Here is a 23057-nt window from a genome sequence, read left to right as displayed (position 1 = left end):
TACAGCACTTATAAAACTGTATAAATTGTCTGGCATTTGATAACTCATATATTTCAACATTTGCAATTTGACAAATATTTAATAAGTGTTTAAATACAGTAAACACATGAAAAGTTGGTCTAGCACAGTATAAGATGCTAGACCAACTTTTCATGTCTTATCTCCCTTCTATACTGTAAGATCCTTGTGGGCTTAGTATATGCCTTATATATCTTTATATACACTTCCAGCTCTTAGAAGAGGATTCTCAACATATTAAAAACACTTTTTTTTTGGCTGAGGCAATTGGGGTTAAGTGACTTGCCCAGGGACACACAGCTAGGAATTGTTAAGTGTCTGAGACCAGATTTGAACTCAGGTCCTCCTGACTTCAGGGCTGGTGCTCTATCCACTGCACCACCTAGCTGTACCAACAGTAAATATTTAATGACTGTTGTTAAAAAAAACCTTCTACCTAGAAATAAATCAAAATCAATTAACCAATGTCTAACTTAAAAAAAAAAAAAAAAAAAAAAAAAGCACAGGTTCTTATTACATGGTGTCCCAAAAAATTTTAGCTCAAATAATTTACCCTGAATACAGAAGTAGGGCTATCAATTTATATGATGACAGAATGCAAAGCTAGAGAGATTCTTACAGATAATCTATTTCAAACCCTTTTATTTTATAGTCAAAATAAAGGAGACCCAGACTCAGTCACAAGACTACTAAGTCAGCCAATATCCAAACACAAAATGCTGAACTAATACTCCAATGTACTTTCTGTGATGCATGAAGCACAGTACAGGAAAAAGAGCACTGATTAAGAGGTCAAAGAACTTGGATTTAAATCCTAACTCTGAAGCGAACTACCTATATAACCATAAACAAGTCACTTAGTCTCCTTAGACTTCAGCACTCTCATTTTAGAAAGCAAGTTGGAATTGTGCCCTAAGGACAATCAAATTGCATACCCTTTGATCCAGCAATACTATCCCAAAGAGATCATTAAAAAGGGGGAAAAGAGCCACATGTACAAAATTATCTATAGCAGTTCTTTTAATGACGACAAGGAATTGTAAATTGAGGAGATGCTCATCCCAATTAGGGAATGGCTGAACAAATTGTGGTAAATGAATATAATGGAATATTATTGTTCTATAAGAAATGATGAGCAGGTATTTTCAGAAAAACCTGGACTTACATCAACTGATGCTGAATGAAGTGAACAAAACTAGAAGAACATTGTAAACAAGAACAGCAACATTGTGTGATAATCAACTTTGACAGACTTAGCTGTTTTCAGTAATACAATGATCTAAGATAATTCTAAAAGACTCATGATAGAAAAATGCTATCGGTATCCAGAAAAAGAACAATGGAGTCTGAATGCAGGTCAAAGGATACTATAATCACTTTTCTTGTTGTTTTTTCTTATGGTTATTCCCTTTTGTTCTGATTTTTCTTTCACAACATGAGTAATGTAGAAATATGTTTGATATAATTGTACATTTATAACCTATCAGATTGCCTGCTGTCTAGGGTAGGGGAGAGAGAAAAAAAAATGGAACTCAAAAATCTTATAAAAGTAAATGTTGAAAACTACCTTTATATATAGTCAGAAAAAATAAAATACTACTAAGTGAGGAAAAGAGGAGGAAAAAAATGCACTAAGAGGGTCTTTCCAATTCTAGAACATTTGACTCTATAATAAGTTCATCTTAGAACAATGAAATGAATTGAACAACCAATCAATATAACAAATTTTCCCATGTCATTGGAAGCTTTGGGAAGAGATTTTATGGCAGGACTAATATGAATCCCCAGAGAAGAGTAGAAGCGCCCAAGAAAAGGTATGAAATGCTTTCCCAGCATTCCAAAAATCACTCCTGAAAGAGAACTTTAAAAAGAGGAGAAATCATCTAACATGCATTTCAACATTTAAACAAAAAAAAAAGAGGAGAAATCAAAGGGTCTCTCTCACCTTTGGTAGAAAATGCTTCGGCAATCATTCGCAACCTGTAAGGTGGAACTCCTGTCAGCATCAAGTCATCCAGGCCCACCCTATCATAAATGTTGAGTGCTTCTTTGTAATCCCCTTCCACGTAGTTCAACTTGGCCATGATCAAATTGGATTCTTGTAAGAATTCTGACTAGAAGGAAAAGGAGAGAAAATCCATTTTCCTGCAAGATTATACAAAAAGCTTCCTTCTGGCCCAACCGTCTGAGGCAGTAGCAGCTGATAGGCATCAGAGTTCACCTGTGAGTGAGCACTAAGCACAATCTGAGTTGGAGGCAAAATTAATACTTCATTAACAAAAAGAACAGGGGGCACCCTTACATAGGAATCTATCCATCAACTGATCCATTTCCTGATGATGCTCACCAAGAAGTGGCAGCTACCAGTGAAAAAAGACTTGGAAGCAGAAGGGATTTAAGGTCACTTCTCCCAAAAGTACCCTCCTCATTTTACCAATCAAGATGGTTACCAGGGAGGAAGAAGAAGAGTTAAGATTCATATCTAAGTCTTCTGCCCCTAAAGGCAGCACTCAATGCACTCAAGGCCTTTGTAATTAGAGTGAAGAGATGAAATGAGAGCTGATGTTTGCCCTTAGTAGGTTATTTTCAGTAAACATTTTCAGTTCTTTCAGCACAAATTCTGAACACTAGATCCTGGGCTGAAGCAGGACACACAGTCATATTTCCTGCCTTCACCATCACCTCAGGCCTCTTCTGTTTCTTCATCTATAAAGTAGGACAATAATACCTGCAAATAAAACTACTTGAAAGGATTGAGAATTTTATAAAAATTTTAATAATAATAATCAATATATTATATAAATTTTAATAATAATAAATAATAAAAGCATTTTATAAACCTTAACACGCTTTAGGTGCCAGCTATTGTACTTAAGTACTATCCTCTCCATACCAAGGCAATATATACTTCCTCCCCTATCTTCCCCCTACCTTCTCGCTTCTCCCCACCCCCAAGAATCCTCATCCCAATCATCAGCTAAGAAGCAGACGATCCACAGCCACTTCAGAGTGGGAATAAATTCCACACCTATGTCTAACTCTTCTTGGAACCAATGCTGTTTTCTTTATTCATCTTACATAACTCCATACAGCCACAAACCCTGTAATATCAGCGAAAATGAGCAACAAGTAATTAACAGCTAGTCTGACAAACAGCCACTGTTACTAGATAAGATAGGGAAGTTGCTACTGAAATGGCCGCCAGTATTTTCTAAGGACAAATTACCTTAGTTTGCAGTTTCTTCAAGTTTAAGAGGGAACAATCTCAAGGAAGGGGTAAGTAAATAAAAAGCATCTAAAGGGAAGCAAAACAGTGAGAAAAGCAATGGTTTTGGAGTCAGATTCTGCCTCAATACTTCCATCTGTGAGACCTTCAACAAATTACTTACCTCCCTGAGCAAAGTTTCCTCCTCTATAAAATGAGGAAGCTATCTGGGAAGACTTATATGAAGTGATGCAGACCAGAGTGAGCAGAAGCAAAACAATTTATACTATCACAATAATATTGTAAAAAAGAACAAAAAAACTTAATTCTGATCAACCATGATTTCAGATGAGAGATGATGAAAAATGATACCAATCTCCTGACAAGGAGGATGGAATAAATATACAGAATGAAACAACTATTTTTAGACATGGCAATCTGGGAATTTGTCTGCTTTATTAGCATTTTTTTTCCAGTAGAGGTTGGGGAGGTGAAAAAGCGGAAAATCTTGATAATAGAAAAATTTATTTTTTAACAAATGAGAATACTGAACCAGATGATCTCTAAAGTCTTTTCTAGATCTGAATATGATAATCCTTAAAAGCATCGTGTTGGGGGAAAAGGCAATAACAGTAATAAATAGCTCCTCAGACTAGGACAAGAAGAGATGCTTTCTATATAAGAAACTGAATTGTATTTGGACATGACACGTAAATTTATAATTCTACTTATTGCCAAATACTGTCATATACATCATATTAACAAGTGCTCTATTACTAACCCTATGAGATAGATAGTATAATTGCCATCTCATTTTATAGATAGAAGAACTGAATCTCTGAGCTTAACTTGCCTAGTGTCAAATAGCTAGTAAAGATTAGAACTAGAACTTAGAAACCTGAGGACAATCTCTTGTCAAAATCTAATTTTTCCTTCAGCACTTAGTACAATGCTCTGTATACAATAGGCTTTTATTAAACATTTATCAAATTACTAAACTGAATTTCAGCAAACATTTATTAAGCATCCTGTGCCAAGTGTTAAAAGTACAAAGTCTAAAAAATAAGATGATTTCTACTCGAAAAGAACCTATAATCTACAGAAAAGACAACTTAGCCCCCTCCTATCTTTCTAACCTTCTATTTTACTCCCCATCTGTATATATTCTTCAACTGACACAGGCCTCCTGTCTATTCTACCAACAAAACCCTCTAAAATTTAGGCATTTTCCCCTGGCTGTCTCCCATGACTGGAAAGCTCCCCTCCTTACCTCTACCTCCTGTCTTTCTGGCTTCCTTTAAGTCCCAATTAAAAGCCTATCATTTACAGGAAGCCTTTCTCAATCCCTCTTAATTCTAGTGCCTTCTCTCTGCTAATTATTTCCCACTTTTCCTGTCCACAGATTGCTCTGTATTTGTTTGCATTAAATTATAAGTTCCTTGAGAGCTAGTTCTGTTCTGGCCTTTTTCTATACCCAACATTTAGTACAGTACCTGGCACATAGCAGGTGCTCAATAAATGTTGACTGACTGAAAGGATACTTTATATATAAATATAAGTAGATAAAATACCATTTGAGAAGGAAAAGGGTTTTTTTTTTTTGTTTGTTTGTTTGTTTTAGCAAGAGGTAAAGCACAGAAGGTTTTATGGAGGAGATGAACATTTGAAAAGTCTTGAAAGAAAATAAAAGATTCTGAGAAGCACAAATTTGTTCAGTTGTTTCCATTATTGCCAACTCTTCATAACTCCATTTGGGGTTTTCTTGGTAGAAATACTGGAGTGATTTGCCATTTCTTTCTCCAGTTCATTTTACAGATGAAGAAACTAAGGCAATCAGGGTTAAGTGACTTATCCAGGATCACAATGCTAGTATCTGAGGCTGGATTTGCCTAAGTTGGCACTCTATCCCTTGGATCACCAAGATGGCCAAGAAGTATAGATAAATGTGACATTCAGGGAACAGCTTATAGTCCTGCTTGCCGAGATTCTTAAAACCACTGTTAATCTTTTAGGTCTAAGAATAGTGCCTGTTCCGGTTAGCCTATGACGTCTACCCAGTCTCAGAGCCTAGCAGTCATGGAAATAAATAAGCTCTAATCCATATACCCAGAACTTAACAGAAAACAGAGAATACCTAAAGGAAATCAAGTTGATAAAAATCACAGAGTGAAGAGTCAAAGAACATTAAATATGATAAACTCCTAGGGGCTCTCCTAATTTTACAGATGAGACAAATGATCCCCAGAAAGGACATCACCACTCCAGGTCACTCTGCTTACGAATGGCAAAGCCAAAAGCACAATAACTATGGCCCGAGACTTAGAGCACAGAAGACTAGTTTCAGAACAGCCCAGTGTAGTGTTCTCTTCTCTAAAATATAATCTCTGGAAGCAGATTTCTCGGGGAGCTTCTGGAGGCAGCCTTTGTTTCAGTTCAGTTCAGTTTCATTAATCACCTCAAATGCAGCCAGGAGTTAAAGTCCAGATCCTTTATTTTCTCCTTCAAAGTCTTGAATCTTTTCCTGAGGCCCGGTTAGCTTTCTTAGAGGCCTATTTTTCTCCTTGGTTCCGAGAGCTCTCTCCGAATGTCTCCAGCCAGCACAAAGGTGGAAGTTAGAATGAATCTGACCACCTCCAAGAGAGTGTGGGCTTGTGGGCTTCTGACTTGTGAATCTCCCAGAAGTCCAAGAGTGGGCTTGTCCTTTAGTGGGCTTGTGAACTCCTCCTTATATATGCTCTCTAAAGGTGTGAACTCCTTTAAAAGTGTGAACTAAGTACATAAGCATTACCACCTTCTTTCAAGTTCTGGCCCACAACAGCCCAGGGCTCCTGGATGCTTACTGACTATACTTTTCATTGCACTAAGCTGCCAGTAGACTAAAAAGCTAGGAAATTTATTGTGCCACTCCTTCCTAGTCCCTTTTCATTCATTTTTCATATCACAGTGTCTGAGAGGGAGAAGCATAGTCAGTCCTTTATCAAACAAGTACCTATCTATGGGACTCTGGAAAGTTGTTTAATCTCTGAAGTCAGTAAAGATTTGATGGTTAATTCAATGAGTATCAATTTCTTCATCTGCAAAGGAGAGACTTGGACTAGATAACCTTTGAGGTCTCTTTAATCTCTAACTCTATAATTGTATCAGAACCTAACCCACTTTCAGGATGGTTTTTTGCTAACTATATTATATTTAAGGCTGCCCTTCCTTTACCATTTCTAGTATTCTCCAACACTTCAAAGAAAAGAAGAAAAAGGCATCTGTAAACTTTAATCAAGGTCTGAAAACTGAACTCTATGTGTGTAACCATTGTCCCAAGTCTTGAACTATCACCTATATTCTTTGATAGACTACAAAATGAGTATCTAGGAGCCATGGAAAAAATTAAAAACAAGTTCTGGGTTTCAAAATATATCCTTCTGACTCCAAATCAAATGTTTTCTCTGTATATAATACTGCCTCTTATAGAGTCCATAAAATAAAAAGTGACTATAAATTAAGTGGGAAACAACCATTACTGTTGAAAGAAAAATATAAACCTCAGATATAGCGGAGAGTAAGAATGTGACTGTAGGCATTTGAGAAAGCATAGCTAGATTTCATTATCTCTGTGTGCTCTGAATAAAGTTCAGAAACAGAACTAGTGGGGAAAAAAGTTTGAAAGGAGAAGCAATAAAGGCCAGAATTCAAAATTTAAGTTAAATTGAAAAAAATTTTTCCAATTTCTCAAGAATTTCCATCAGTAAAGGAATGCTGAGTAAAATACAGAATATGAATGTAATGAAATATTATTGTACCATGAGAAACAAAGAATATGAGGAATCCTGAGAAATATGCAAAGATGTAAGTGATGAAAACTGAAGAAAGAACCAAGAGAATAATATAAACAATGATTTTTTTGTTGCATGGGCCATGGATTAAGGGAATTCCCAGTCTAGAAATTGCTTCCATGAATGCAGATGAGCAAATGGTTTATAACTTAAGGTCTTGGAAAGTTGACAATGATTATAATAATGTGAACTAAACTAAGACTGAAGGCAATGATAGCTGGCTCAGAAGAATAGTTGATAAAACATATCCCCATCTTAGTAGGAAAATAGGGTACAATGGATATCTCATGTTGACTATACTAATTACCCTCAAAAGTGCTACCTATGTTAACCGGCTTTGCTTAACTGCTTTTCTTTGTGACATATTATAGAGTACAGGAATGGAATTATTGGAAAATATCTGTGATATAAAAAATAACAAGCATCAATAAAAGTTAAGAAAAAAATTTATTGAGGACCTATCACATACAAGGTACTATATTCAGATGAGGAGATATAAAGAAAAAAATTAACAATCTTTCCCTCAAGGCATTTATAATTTATTGGGGAAGTAGAAGAAGGAAGGAGGTTTCTACAAAGCCTCTAGTAAACAAGATAAAATAATGTCCTAAAGGTAATATGACTTGAGGTGAGCTTCCAAGATTTAAAATGTATTTATACTAGGCCATCCACTCTGCCTCAGCATATCTGTGACAATTACTCCATATTTTGAAGATGGTAGTCAGGCATTTGATAAGTCTATCCTATGTAACAGACTGAAATGTAGGGAATACTATGGGATTGATTCCTCGTTATAATTATGCTACAAACAAGAGAGTTTTCCAAGAATGAAAATAAAAAGAATTAGAAAATGATGAAGAGTAAAAGAACTTAGTGGAAAGATTTAGAATCTCATACAATGTGAGAGTAGAAGTTATTTTAGAGATCATCTGGTTCAAACTATCCATTTACAACTGAGAAATTAAAGGCAACAGAGTTAAGGTTATATGTTCAACATCACAAAGCTAAGTTAAAAGCAGATATGAGCATGCTTCCAACATTGAAAAAGAGAGAAACAGAGAATGGGGACAGCTAGATGGCACAGGGGATGGAGCCCTGAAGTCAGGAGGACGTATGGTCAAATCTGACCTCAGACACCTAACACTTACTAGCTGTGTGACCCTGGGTAAGTCACTTAACCCCAATTACCTGGAAGGGGGGAAAGATGGAGAAAGGGAAAATTTATGTAAAAACCACCAAGACAAGATTAGGGGGAAAGTGGGAAGGTCCCAGGATACAGTCTACCACAGGAAGAAGAATAGTAGCACATATTTCTATAACCATTAAGATTCTGCAATGAATTTCATATATATTCTCTCATTTGAGGTTGGCATTAGAAAGTTTCTTCATTCTGAAGACAAGCGTTAAACAGAAGTTACAAAAAGTTAAATGATCTACCTGTGGTTCCATTGCTAGCAAGAGTAAAGAGGCAAGCTTCAAATCCAGGCCTTTCTGATTCCATTCTGTCCACTTTTCTCTCAGTGGAGCAACAGATAAAATTTAACTTCAGAGCAAAAGCAAAAAGAATATAGAGAGGGAAGAATTCATCATGTGAAAAGGAAAAAGAAAAGATGTAGGGTTCCACAAGGAATAGACACAGAGGCCACAAAAGCAAGCATCTTAAGAGGGAGGGAAGGAGAAATAAGAAGATAAGAAAAAGGAAGAAAATGTCAACCCCAGAAGAGAGGCCTATCCGGTCAACATTGACATAAACAGAATTTTATTCTCTGCCTGTCCTCTATTTGGACTACCAGACACCATTATTTAATAGTGCAAATACTCCCATGCAGCTTGTATGTCACATTCTCTAAGACAGAAAATTGTTCTTTCAGTGCAATCAACTTCCCTCTTTAACAAATGAGCAAAGTCTTAACTTGAACTCTGGGATATATTTTCAGTTTTATTTCAAGCAAGCAGGAAAGAATAGCATGGTTTTGCAAGATAATATAGCTTCAAAGAATCTAATGTAAAGAGATTTGAAAAATAACTCTGCTCTCACATCGTACTTCTACAGCCATGGCTGAATCATTTCAGCAATCTGAGCTTCAGCTTTCTCACCTGTAAAATGAAAGAAGTGGTCTAGGGGTCACTTATATTGTCTAGCTATTTGAATAAGCTAAGAATCAAGGTAAGCCACTCTGAGGGAGTCTAATCAGCTCACACTACTCATATAGTGAATAGTAAGTTATAAAGCTAACACAATGGAATCGATGGCTCCTATAAATTGAGGAAACAGAATTCTGTTTCTAGGGAGAAAATCATATTAAATAGCCATTTAACTATATGTAGCTAGGCTACATATTTAAAAAATCATTTTAGATGTTTCCCTTTCCTCCTCTCATTTTCTTGAAGCACTAGAATTAGAACTCTTAGAAATCCCATACTCTGTAGAGCTCTTAGTCCCAGTGATCTGTCTCCTCCCATATTTTTCTATCTTCCTTCAGAGTTCCCAAAATACCTTGAGGTTCCCTCGGTCTAGTGCAGCAGTCAGGTGTTTCCGAACCTCTGTCAGTTTTGGCCTGGGACCTCGAGGACTGGCTCCCTGTTTAAACGGATTTTCTTTCAGGAACTGTTCTAGTTTGGATTCCCCAAGGAGCAGCTCAGCCATATCATCTAAAAAACAAAATGAAAGGTAATCAGGGTCAGAGAACTGGTTTCATGATGCACACTGGAAAACTGGAAGATTGATGAAAGAGATGCCTAAGAGAAAAAAATGTCTCCACTCAGTACTACTTCATGTTTCATGACTAATGGATGAATTCTCACAGATGATATCTTATAATGAGGCCCGGACCTAAGGTTGAAAAAGAAGCTATTGGATAAAAATTTCTGTCCTTTAGTAAAGATTGTTGTAGTAGTTACAATAATTGGTTATGTTTATACTGTACAATATGTTATACAGATATGTCAATGAGCAAAGAAGAGGTAAGAAAAGGAAAGTATGACAGGCAAGATGACAAAGAAGATACAGAGCTGGCCTTAGATTCACTAGTACTTGCATTGAAATGCTGCCTTTAACACACCCTTCCTCCTCTCAGGACCCCCAGCAACTCTCAACATCATCATTTATAAAAAAGGCACTAATGGTGAGAAGCAACATAGTATAGTAGAGAGGAAACTGACCTTGGAGGCAAGAAAGAGGTGGGCACAAGTTCTGATTCTGACACTGACATTGGTCTTTTCTGTCATAAGAGACTCCCCAAGACTTTAAGTTGAAGTTCATTAATGGAGGGAGCTTCCCACAGGAAGATCTACCCATACTAAATGACAGTACAGGTCCCAACTTTCCTAGTCCTGGCCTGCCTAAATAGTAGTGAATATTCATATAATGTTTCTCAAGTTTACATAAGGTTTCTTACAACAACCCTATGAGGAAGTCATAGAAGTAGTAACCACTCCCATTTTACGGATTAGGAAACTGAAGTGTGGGCTAATTAAGTGACTTGTCCATAGTCACAAAATTAATAAGAAAGCAGTTTTAACTCCAAATCTGTACAACCAGTACTTTTGTGTTTTCCTTTGTAAATTTTTTTTAAACCACAATAATATATCTCTACCTTAAAGTATTATTTAGAGAAAAGTACTTTGTAAACCTGAAAGATAAGCTATGGCTTTTATCACAATTATCTCAAAGATGATGGCTCTGAGTCCTCCAAAGCTTTGCCAATGGTCCTACCTATAATAGTCCTACTAAACTGGAAAGAATTCAAAAATTGGCCTAGTAATAGCAAGTTGTTTGTCTCTAGTCTGAGAGCTAGTCTAAGAAATTTTCAATGCAAAAGAAATGACCACAATGACCTATACTGATCCTTGTGAAAAGATAATGTAACCACCCTTTTTGTAATGGCAAGACACTGGAAACTGAGTGGATGCCAATCAGTTGGAAAATGACTGAATAAGTTATAGTATATGAATATTATGGAATATTGTTGTTCTCTAAGAAATGACCAGAAGGATGATTTCAGAGAAGCCTGGAAAGACTTACATGAATTGATACTAAGTGAAATGAGCAGAAACAGAAGATCATTATATATGGTAATAGCAAGATTATACGATGATCAATTATGGCTCTCTTCAATGAGATGATTCAGGCCAGTTCTAATGGTCTTATGATGGAGAGAGCCATCTACACCCAGAGAGAGGATTGTGGGAATTGAGTGTGGACCACAACATAACATTCTCACTCTTTTTGTTATTGTTTACTTGCATTTTGTTTTCTTTCTCATTTTTTTTCCCTTTTTGATCGGACTTTTCTTGTACAGCAAGATTATTGTAAAAATATGTACATGTATATATATATATGTATACATATATATTGGATTTAAAATATATAACATGTTTTAAAAAATTAAAAAGAGAAAAAAAAGAAAACAAAAAAAATTTTTAAGACAATGCAACCAATCTTTCTCCTCCTGAGAAGTAGAAGCCTATGTAAATGGAATGAAGTCTATGCTATCAATTTGTCACTCAGATTTTCTCAACAGTTTTTTGACATAGTAAGGATGGGTTCAATAATGTGGAGGGAGAAAATGTTGAAAAAATACTATGATATCAAAAACAAAAGCTCTTAAGAAAACATTTTAAGGCTTTCATATAAGATGGCAACATTAAAGATGATAAGAAGTCTAGCTCTTCTACAAAAAACCAAAAAGATGAAAAGTCCCAGAAAGACCAATGATAACTCAGAAAACACCAAAAAATAAGATAATTGATCCAATCCATAACTTAAATTAAAAAAAAAAAAAAAAAAAAAAAAAAAGATCCAATGAAGACAAAGGCTAATAGTATGATTCAGGGAAACCAGTATCACCTCAAATAAATTCAGAAACTTGATGAAAGAGGAGAGGATTCAGAGAGGATTCTCCTATATGGACCTGAAATCACCTCTGAAAAGAGCTCCAGGCATATCAAGCTAATGTAAGATCCAGGAACAAGTCCCTGCCTTGTCAAAAAAGAAGCAGGGGTAGATCCAGTTTCCACAAGACACTGAAAAGGAAGACAAAGTTCCTCAATTCTCTGCATTACTTAGAGTACTGGGATTCAACAATCCAGACTCACTGTCTGGATACTAGTATGAAATACAAAGGGTTATGCAGGAGGCCTGAGACCAAAATCATCCCCAATATCCTTCTAAGGAGATCAGGCTTAGCACTAAAAAGGACAAAAGTAAATAGACTTCCTTTTAAATTATGGTAAATCAAGGGAGAGCATTCACCTATAATGGAGTAGCTACTCCAAAAAAAGATCAAGGATTTAAAAAAAAAAAAAGATACTTACTATTAGCATCTATTATTTGATCTAATTCTAGAAACACTAATTATTGTAATAATTTTGAAAATTAAAGCAAGAAGCAAAGCAGAAACAAAATCATCATTCTTCAGATAATATAGGGGTCAACATAGAGAACCTCAGAGATCAACTAAAAATTAAAACAATAATTTCAGTAAAGTACTAAGATATAAAATAAACTTACAAAAAATTATCAATAACACCAAGCAAAAAGAGATTTTAAAAAAGAAAGAAAGAAAGAAAGAAAAATTCCATGCAAAATGACTACAGAATGAACAAAATATTTGGAAGTCTACATAATAAAATATAAATAGGAATTATATAACAACACAACTACAAAACCCTTTACAGAAACAAATAATTGAAAAAGAATAAATTGTTAATGGCAAGGCCATGCTAATTAATAAAAAGCAATACTATCTAAATTAATTTATACAGCACTATACTAATCACACTACTAAAAAAATTATAACAAAATTCATTTGAAAGAATAAGCAGTCAAGAATCTCAAAAGAAATATGATAGGAAAAAAGTGGAAAGGCCTAGCAATCCAGATATCAAACTATACTACAAAGCAGTAATCATCAAAAGACTTTGATATTGGCTAAAAAAAATTTTAAGTTGATCAAATGGAATGGGTTTGATAAAAAAAATTGAGAAGCAAATAAACATAGTAATACAGAGTTTAATCAGCCTAAGAATACTGAGTATTAGGTTAAGGATTTATTATTTGTCAAAAACTGCTAGAAAAGTTGGATAACAGTCTACGAGAAATTAGGCTGAAAACAATTTCTCATACTATATACAATGATAAGCTCCAAATAGATTTATAATCCAGAAACAAAAGTTCATAGCATAATTAAATGAGAGAAGAACAAGAGAAACCTTCTAGTGATAGATAGAGGAAATGTTCTTACCAAAAAAGGAGCAGAGATTAACAAAAGAAATTTTCCTTACAAAAAGAGGAGCAGAGATTAACAAAAGAAATAAAATGGAAAATTTTAAATTTCTAAATTCTAAAGTTTTTTACAAAAACAAAAGCACTATAGTTAGAATTAGAAGGGAAAAATAATAACTGTGAGAAAATATTTGCACCAAATTTCTATGATATCTAAAATGTATAGAGAATTAATAAAAATATGTTTTAAAAGGGCCATTGTCAGCATCACTGGGGTGAGACTCACCTCAGCTCAGATGGAGTCTGGGAAAGCCAGTGAGAGGCTCTTAATAACAGTAGATCAGCACCTAAGACCCTTGGCCCTGGCTCAGTAGCAGAGTTAACCAGGGTAGCCTCCAGTCCTAGCTTAGAAGGCAGTCTGGGAAAACAGGCTGTTTCCTGGAAAGAGCTATACCCTGCTACGAGTAAAACATCAAACACCTGGGGCCTTTGTACTCAAACCTGAGGCTCAGAGCTGCACAGGAAATTCGCCAGTGCTCAACCATAAAAGTGAAAATGAGAGGAAATACCAAAAGAAAAGAAAATGAACAGGAAACAGAAAAGAACCTAGACCAAAAAAAAAAAAACTACCATGGTGATAGGGAAGACTAAAACAAACTCAGGACAGAATGGCCACAGAAGAAATTTCAAAGAGTGATATGAATTGGTCTCAAGCCCAAGACTTCAAAAAGGCAAATAGGATAGGTAGAAGAAAAAATGAGAAATGAAATGAGAGGTATGCAAGAGAGAGTCAACAGCTTGGAAAAAGAAGGCAATTCCTTAAAAAAAAAAAAAAAAATAGGCCAAATACAAAAAAAATCCACTGAGGAAAACAATACCCTGAAAAGTAGAATTAAATGGAAAAAGAGCTACAAAAACTAACTTAAGAAAATCACATATTAAAAACTAGAATGGGATAAATGGAAGCTAATGACTCTATAAGACCTCAAGAATGAGTCAAACAAACTAAAAAGAATGAAAAAAAATGGAAGAAAATGTAAAATACCTCACTGGAAAAACAGCCAACTTGGAAAATAGATCCAGAAAAGACAATTTAAAAATTATTGTTCTACCTGAAGACCATGATCAAAAAAAAAAAAAAAAAAAAAAAAAAAAGCCTAGATAGCACTCTTTAAGAATCATCAAGGAAAACTGCCTGATATTCTAGAAATGGAGGGGGAAATAAATCATTGAAAGAAAACATCAATCACCGCTGGAGAGAGATGCCATAAGGAAAACCCCAAGGAACATTGCTGCAAAACTCCAGAACTATAATCTCAAAGAAAAGTTGTTTTGATAACATCATATAAGAGTCCATTCACAACTACACCCTCAATCAATGTGATGACCATTAGGCTTTAGCTGAAGCAAAAAAGGCAAGGGTAGCAATTCTGATCTCAGATAAAAAAAAAGAGCAATTACCTACTAAACAAATGGTCAAAGAATATGAATAGACAGCTCTCAAGGGAAGGGAACCAAATTATCAACAGCCAATGAAAAAAACACTCCAATTCAATAATAGTAAGAGAAACGAAAATTAAAACAATACTGAAGTTTCACTAGACGTCCATCAGATAAAATTGACACAAATGACCTAAAAAAGGGAAATTAATTTGGCAGAGAGACTGGGAGGAGTGGGGCATTAATGCAATGCTAGGAGAGCTGGAAACAATTCTGGAAAGCAATATGGACTATACCTTACATGTTTCTAAACTGCTTTTACTTTTTAACCACTACTAGCCATATAACCCTAAAGGGATCAAACTCAAAGAGAAACAATCCATCTGTGCAAAAATATTTTTATGGTAAGAAAAAAATGGAAACAAAGAAAGAAACCATGAAATAGAGCAGAGCTTCTCAAACTTCTTCCCCTTGTGACCCCTCTTGGCCTGAGAAAATTTTATACAACTCCATCTTCAATCTGAACAAAGGTGTTTCTGGCATAATGCTAAGTCTGCATGTTGTATGTTCAGAACCAAGGCTGCAAAGAAGTCACACAATGCAAGAAGGGTGAGCCAATACATTTGATTTTGAATAAGCAACTTTTTACTATTGCCAATTTTTCATGACCCTTCATACACACATTCAGTTATGCAACCCCAAATCCACAGTTTAAGAAGCTTTGAATTAGAGAGCAGCTAATTAAATAATGGTATTCAAATGTAATAATAGTATTATTATGCTCTAAGAAAGGACAAAAAGGACAAATTCAAAGAAATCTTGAACTGATATAAGGTAAAGTGAGAAGAAACAGGAGAACAACGTATGAGACCATAGTTCTGTAAATAAAAATTAGTTTTAAAAACTTAAGAACTGATATAAGCAATAACTAATCAAAACTCCAGAAAACTAATGCTTCATACTTACTAATGAAAAGGTGATGGGCTGTAGGCAGAGAATAAGACATACATTCCCAGACAAACCATACTTACAAACAAATATGTAGCACAACAGACAAGAGATCAAATCCTGCCTCAGAAACTTAGTAGCTCTGTGAATTTGGGAAAGTCATTTAATTGTTATCTGTTTCCTCATCTATAAAATAGGGAAAATAACAGCATCTACCTAGCAGGATTGCTGTAAAGATCAAATAAGAAAATATGCATAAAGTGCTTTGCAAACTTTTAAACACTAAATAAATACTAGTTATTATTTACCATCATCATCATCATTATTTTGCTTAACAACTTATATGAGAAAGAGTTTTTATGAAGGAGAGGTTGTAATGCCCAGGCTAGCTTTCTGGAGGTCCTCTGGACAGGTCTTGGTCTCAGCAGGAGAGTCACCAGGAAGATGGTCAGGAATAGAGTCTAAAGTCTTTATTGTTTCCTTCACGGTCTTTTCACTCTGACTGACTGTTTCCTCAGTTCTCTCAAAATTACAATTACATTATTACAGCATACTGAGTATGTGTGAACTAGATAACAATGATCTCATCATTCCACTGAATTAACACCTTGTTGTAAGTACCCTTGTTTCAGGCCCTCTACAAGTGGTCTCAATGATACCAAAAAAAGAGGAAAAAAAAACATCAAATAACATTTTTTTAAAATACAGAAAAAAACATAAAGAAGTTTAGAAAAAGATATAAATAAGCAGGGCAACTCTGCTACTACCATGTTAAGTCAAATATATATGTATTTCATATATAATGTACTTATATATTAATTAAATATACATTATTTTACTTTGAATATTTTGTATGGATCAAATAGCTATTAATATATACACTATATAATATTCATATATATTTGAAGCTATATATAGTAATAGATTATATTTCATATGTAAATCTCTTTCTGGCATTCTTTGAATATGAAAATATTCATGTATATTCGTTATTTTCTAGTTTATATTATTAGAAAAAAACTTTAATTACTGATATTTATATGGTATTTTAAAGTCAACTAAGCACTTAAAATATCTTGCCTCCTTTGAGCCTTACATTTACCCTTGAAAGAGAGAGTAGAAATATAATTCCAGTCTTATATACAAAAAAACAAACAAACAAACAAACAAAAAAAAAAAAATGAGGCTCAAAGAGGTGAAGGGATTAACCAGTAGTCACAATAAGTCAAAAATTCAGGTCTTCCTGACTCTTAGGACCAATTCTCTATCCACTGCAAGACTAAAAAGAACTATGATCCTTGCACATGGTAAGCAGGTGGTTAATATATCCTTGCTGAACTGCAGTAGAAGTTTTACTAATGTTTTACTAAAAGTTTGATGTAGACCAGTGCTCATCCATAAAGCAAACTTAATATCTCAAGGGCCGAGGATGACTGAACCATAAAGGGCTACTAAAAAAAAGCGGAAAGCATCGATCTTCTAGAACAGTCACATTAGTCGAGAAGGGTCAAAGAACCCAGTGTGAATACAGAGGGAAAAACCACTGCTTTCAAAGGGCCTGGATCTGAATCTGGAGTCAGCGACTTTTGAGTTTGATTTTAGACAAGTTATGTCTCTGCTTCAGTTTTTTTCAACTGTAAAATAAGAGTAATGGATTAATGAGCAGTTCTCAAGTAAAATCTGGCTGTTTTCTACTAAGCCAGACATTCAAGAGATCTGCAAAAAAAATATGTAAAACAATCCCACTCTTCTCACAAATTTTTGTTGTTCAGAAAAATATAGTTACCTTTCATTGAAAAAAAAAGTTATTTATGTTAGTATGTAATAGGATTTATTAGTATTTTTTACAGCTTTTAAATCTAATACAATGAATATTGATAGACATAATCCAAATAAGCAAAAGGTCTTTGAGATTCTCACTAGTTTAAGAATATAAAGGGATCCTCAATAATTTTTTAATCACCCAAAAGAGTACTAAGACCAAAAATGCAAGACCCACTACATAAGAAAATCTCTAAAAATCCCTTTCAGCTATAAATCCTGGAGCCCTGGGATTGAGGAGTTACATTAGAAAGAGCAGAAAGGAAAACAATCTCAATTCTGCCCCGTGTGGGGGGTCTCCAAAGAGAAATCACCCCCACCCCAACATGACCATCCATTCTAGGGAAAGGGAAATCCTGCCTCGGAATGAGCAAAGCAAAGAAGGGCTCTGGGAAATGGGTGGGGCCCTACTTTGAGCCGACTTTTATAGGCAGTGAGAAGCAGGAAGGGATGGTCCACTGCATTCCATCTTTGTTCTAAAACCAACAATCCAGGCCCCGGTCTAGGTCCAGGCCCTGTGCTTGGTGCCTGTGAAGGGACGCCGCTAAGACTCCTTTTTCCTGGACTTTTTACATTTCACAGAGCTGCCACAGCGGGGGTTCTGATGCGGCCTGTGATGTCAGTGGCACTGTGGTTACACCAAGATATTTGAAGCAGTAAAAACTTTTTTTTTTTTAATTCAAAAAATAATAGGAGTGAAGCATTAGGAAAGATTCTACATATCACCTGATGCAAAACTCTCATTTACACCACCAAAGAAGTGATATGATTTGCCCAGTCATAGAGGAAATAAAAGGCAGAGCTGGAAGTTGAGTCCAGGGTCCCTTACTCCCCACTGACCCAGGAAACGGAAGTACAACAACAAAGCTCTTGGCTCATGGAGCTACATGAGCCTGAGGCAGCAGTAATGTCCCAAGAGCAAGTAGGGCAAGGCAAAATTCAAGGCTGGGTTGCTAATGGGTCACCAACAGGACACTGAGCTAGGCGCTGAGAATTTTAATTTACCCCCACTAGCTAGACAACTGAAACCCAAGTTGTTGAAGCCCCCGGTATGCAGCAGGATCTGCCCTCCACACTTTCCCAGAGTCCTTTTCAGCGGAAGTGCTTCAACAGACCTCCAGAAGTACCCAAAGTGTTATTTTTCTCATTAGGCTTCATAGCAACCATTGACTGGGGGTGGAAGGGAGGAGGCATGATTCATCTCCCCCAGCCAGGAACTTTTACTGTCTTTAATAACTTGCAAGGCAACATATGGTCATGGCCCACACTCACACCCACCAATGCAAAAAGAGCCAAATTTTTGAGGGGGTGCTCCTTCGTTCCCAGGGAAAAAATGCACCAGAAGACAACTTGAATTCACTAGAAATTCCAGAAACCTCGAAAGCCAAACCTCTTAAGTCCATGAGACTCACAAGTGGCCTGGCCAAGTCCCTAAGTTATTTATACCAATAATCTTTATGTATGCACAGCACTTCATCTTTGTTGCTGGGTTTGTTTTACCCAGTTACTAAAACCTGACAAGTTTATAAGAGTAAAGCAATAGAAATATAGAGAGTATAGCACCTTTCTTCAAAGAAGCACAGTATACTTTCCAGCGTCTCCTCCTCTTTGGCTTTCACAATTAGTCCACAAACCCCACGGCGCTCCAGCTTCATTCCATCATGAATCACAGAATCTCAGAGCAGTAGGGCACTTCTGGAACACAGGGTCCAACCTCTCCATGCCTGGGAGGGAATGCCTGTTAGAGCTCTGAAGTTCTAGATGGCACATGTTTTGGATTACATGGAGCCCCAACCTCTCTCTCAGAAACCTCCACTCATTGCCCCCTACAGTAAATCTGCCCTCAGGGATAAAACAGAACACATCTAATCTCTCTTCTATTTGACAGACCTTCAATTAATTCAAGATAATTATCATTCTGCCAAACCAGTCTTCTCCAAACTAAATACCACAATCTCCTTCAACAGATCTTTATATCTATCACATGATCATTATTATAGTTCTTAGTATAGTGACTGGTACACAGCAAGTGCTTAATAAGTGTATATTGATTGGTTACTGTCTAATGAAAGAGGCAGAAATTAAATTTAACTAATATTAAGAGCCTACTATGTGCAAGATAATGTGTCATCCACAGAGAAAAGGAGCTGATCTGTAAATTAAGAGACCTGGATTTTAACCCCAACTCTCATTCATCTGCTATATAACTTTGGTCAAGGGCAGCTGGGTGGCACATTGAATAAAGTACCAAGCCTACTGTCAGGAATTACTGAATTCAAATCTGGCCTCAGTACTTAACAGACCCTGGGCAAGTCACTTAAGCCTGTTCACCTCAGTTTCTTCATGTGTAAAATGAGCTGGAGAAGAAAATGGCAAACCTTTCTAGTATCTTTGCCAAGAAAACTCCAAATGGGGATGTGAAGAATTAAACACTGAACAACAAACATTGGCTAACATTTAATTGGTCTTGACTTTTCATTCCTTATTTGTAAAAGGAAGAGGTTGTGCTAGCTAATCTCTATGGTTCTTTCCAATTCCCAAACTCTAAGAGTCTACGACTTTCTTCTTCAGTCGTCATCCCTATGCCTTGCTCATTTCTATTTTTTTATCTCTGTTAATAACAATAATCATTCATGCGATAAACACATTAAGACTTCCTAGGTATAGGAGCTTGTGTTAGAGGAAGGAGAGAGGATGGAAGAGGCAGAAAGATAGAGACATTAGCAAAATATCAACACCCAAGAAATTTATAATCTAATATAGAATCTTTTTTTTTAATTAATTTGGCCTTATATGTGTATAGTGCCTTTCCCGGACCTTAAAAGTCCTCCTTTCTCTCTGCCAATCCAAATCTGTCATAGCTTTTAGGATCCCATTCAAAATTCTGCTTTTCCTAGAAGCCTCCCCTACTAAAACCCATTCTGACCATTATTACCCACTGTGCACCCACTCTTTATTCTACTCTTATTATCTCCATCTGTGATAGATTTAGTCTAATTAGAAAGTAATATTAGCTAACACAATGTAAACAGTGTTCCAAAGCTTGCAAAGATCTTTATTAAAAATATCTCATTTTATCCTCACAACAATCCTGGGAGATAGGTATCTGTACATTTTACAGATGGTGAAACTGAAGTAGACAAAAATTAAATGACTTGGCCAGGGTTATACAGCTGATTTTATGTTTGAGGCTGGATTTGAATCAATCTTCCTGACTACAGGTCCAGCCCTTTATCCACTCTGACGTCTAGCTGCCGCAATAAATTCTAAAAAGGAAAACATCATGTGTGCTCCTTGTTTTTCATTTTTATACATAGCAGAGCATTGAGTATATTAAACATTCACAGAACATTTATAAATATACAGAAAATAGTCTATCAAAACTTGTTATTCAACTCATAATTCTCTAGGGATTAACAGTAATAATATATTTCAATAGTGTTATAAAATTTACAAAAACACTTTTTTCATTACCCAGGCATCCTAGCCAAAGTAGATGTGGGGTCAGAGAACAGTAGTCAACAGTGGAAAGATTGACCCCTTGTGAGATAAAACCTCTATTATCATCCCTATTTCACTAGTAAGGAAACAGGTGAAAAATGAAATGACTTGTCTAGGGTCATAAAGTCAATAAATATTGGGTCCCAAGGCCAGTGGTCTTCCCATGATATGAAATAGCAGCAAAAACTGATTCCAAAATCTGAAATGGTCTGTGCAAGAGCAATCTTCAACAATTCTAGACCTAAAGTCCAAGTGTTTTGCTTTCTACTCTTGCTACTAGATGTTCCCTAACCCCAAGCAACTGAAGAACCAAAACTTGGTTTGCTTCCCCAAAGACCACCACGCTCCTCCCTATACTCCACCCTAATTCCACTTCCTGACCATCACTGAACTGAGTAAAAACAGAGATGTCTAGGGCAGTATTCTCAAGGACACTTCTTTCCTCTGGCCTCAGCTTGATTTTCTGTGGTTTGTGGCTGACCCATCTGTTTTGTACAAAGGCCATATAACCCTTTTTGCCAAGGGGAACTCACTCTCTCATTTGTCATAGCTGGAGCTGGTTTCTAAACAAATCAGCAAACACCTTCCCAGCAAGAGAAAATACCTTGGCTCCGTAGAAGGGAAATGCTGGCCTCTAAACAAATGAAACAGCCTGCCAAGCATGAGGTCACCAAGAGTAGCTTGAGGCCTCCCACATGAATTTGCTCTGAATCAGAGCAGCCAGCAACATTTCCTAAGGACCAAGTGAAATTGCTGGCTGGATGTCAGGGATACAAGGTGCTACTGCTGGCTGGTGAGACAACAGGAGAGTTGACCTCAAATTCCTTTTGCACACCACCAGGTTGAGGACCAAGAATAATATATTACAACCAATTCAGATTGGATTTGTTTATTGAAGGTCAATGAGTATTTACTGAACTACCATGATGAGCCCAGCACTATGCAACACATAATGAGACACAAAAACTTTTCTACAGCCTAGCTTCTTAACTTAAATGACATAAGGAGACATGCATTAAAACAAAAAACACTGAAAGGCAACAAAGAGTGAACTCTATCATTAATTGGGTAAACATGATGGGCAAATAACTGGATTTTCCAAAGGTTCTGCCATTAAAGTACCAGCTCTACCAACTCTTATCAAGCTAGAATGTAGTGGACTTACAGTGAATGGATTGATATTATTATGAGCACGATTTTATGAGAAAAGAGCACTAGTCTCAAAATTAGAAAACTGAGGTGCAAGTCCCAGTTCAAACATTTACAACCTGTATGATAATGAACAATCATTTAACTCCCGAGCTTCAATTCTCTCAGCTGGGGGAAATAATAGTTTATCAACTGCCTCACAGGGCTATTGGGAAGAAAACAAAAAGAATAAAAAAGTGAAAAGAACCAGAAAGAAGGAAGACACAACAAGCTTAGTTTTAGAAATGTACAGATAAGGTATCTGTTTATGTAATAAAGCACACACAAGGGAAAACAAAAAGCCAATCAATCCTATGCTAAATAGAGTTAAGATTAAAGAACAGAGTAAATTGGAAAGTTAAATCAGATCACTTTGTTCCAACTTCCAAGGATCCTGCTATTTCCCAAGTGGCTAAAGTCTTCCCAAAGAACAAATAAATTAAGAATATCAAATCACCTTGATGAACCTCCCCCAACCAAAGATGCCCCAAATTAGGACAGATCCATTCCTAAATCTTCCCAAGAGCCTCTGACCACATGCCCAAGGGCTGAAACAAGCATATCTATGCACATTTCAAAGAAACTAATCATACTTATCCAATACCCTACTAATGCCACAGATATTTAAATTCTCTTTAAATCGGAAGTTCTTAACCTAGAGCTTATGAGCTGGTTTTATTTAAAAATATTTTTTGATAATTGTATTTCAATATAACTGGTTTACTTTATAATCCAATGGATTTTATTTTATTCATTTTAAAACATTATTCTCAGAAGAGCTCAAGCTTCACCAGAATAAGCATCAGCCACAATTAAATAGTATGTTAATTTAGTGAGAAACAGTCCTTTCTAACCTAATCTCACACCTCTTTTTAAGATCACA

The 23057-nt window shown here is 35.9% G+C and overlaps 1 protein-coding gene across 1 annotated transcript in view; it reads right to left on the bottom strand.

Annotated features, from left to right (window-relative positions):
• TTC7B (tetratricopeptide repeat domain 7B) overlaps nt 1-23057 on the bottom strand; it is a 314975-nt gene that overhangs the window by 276158 nt on the left and 15760 nt on the right. The window contains 2 exon segments of the mRNA XM_074289731.1: nt 1964-2132; nt 9548-9702. Of these exon segments, the coding sequence (XP_074145832.1) occupies nt 1964-2132; nt 9548-9702 (324 nt within the window).

This window comes from Sminthopsis crassicaudata, chromosome 2 (assembly GCF_048593235.1).
Source record: "Sminthopsis crassicaudata isolate SCR6 chromosome 2, ASM4859323v1, whole genome shotgun sequence".
Classification (NCBI taxonomy): Eukaryota; Metazoa; Chordata; class Mammalia; order Dasyuromorphia; family Dasyuridae; genus Sminthopsis; species Sminthopsis crassicaudata.
This window is presented reverse-complemented; position numbering and strand designations above follow the sequence as displayed.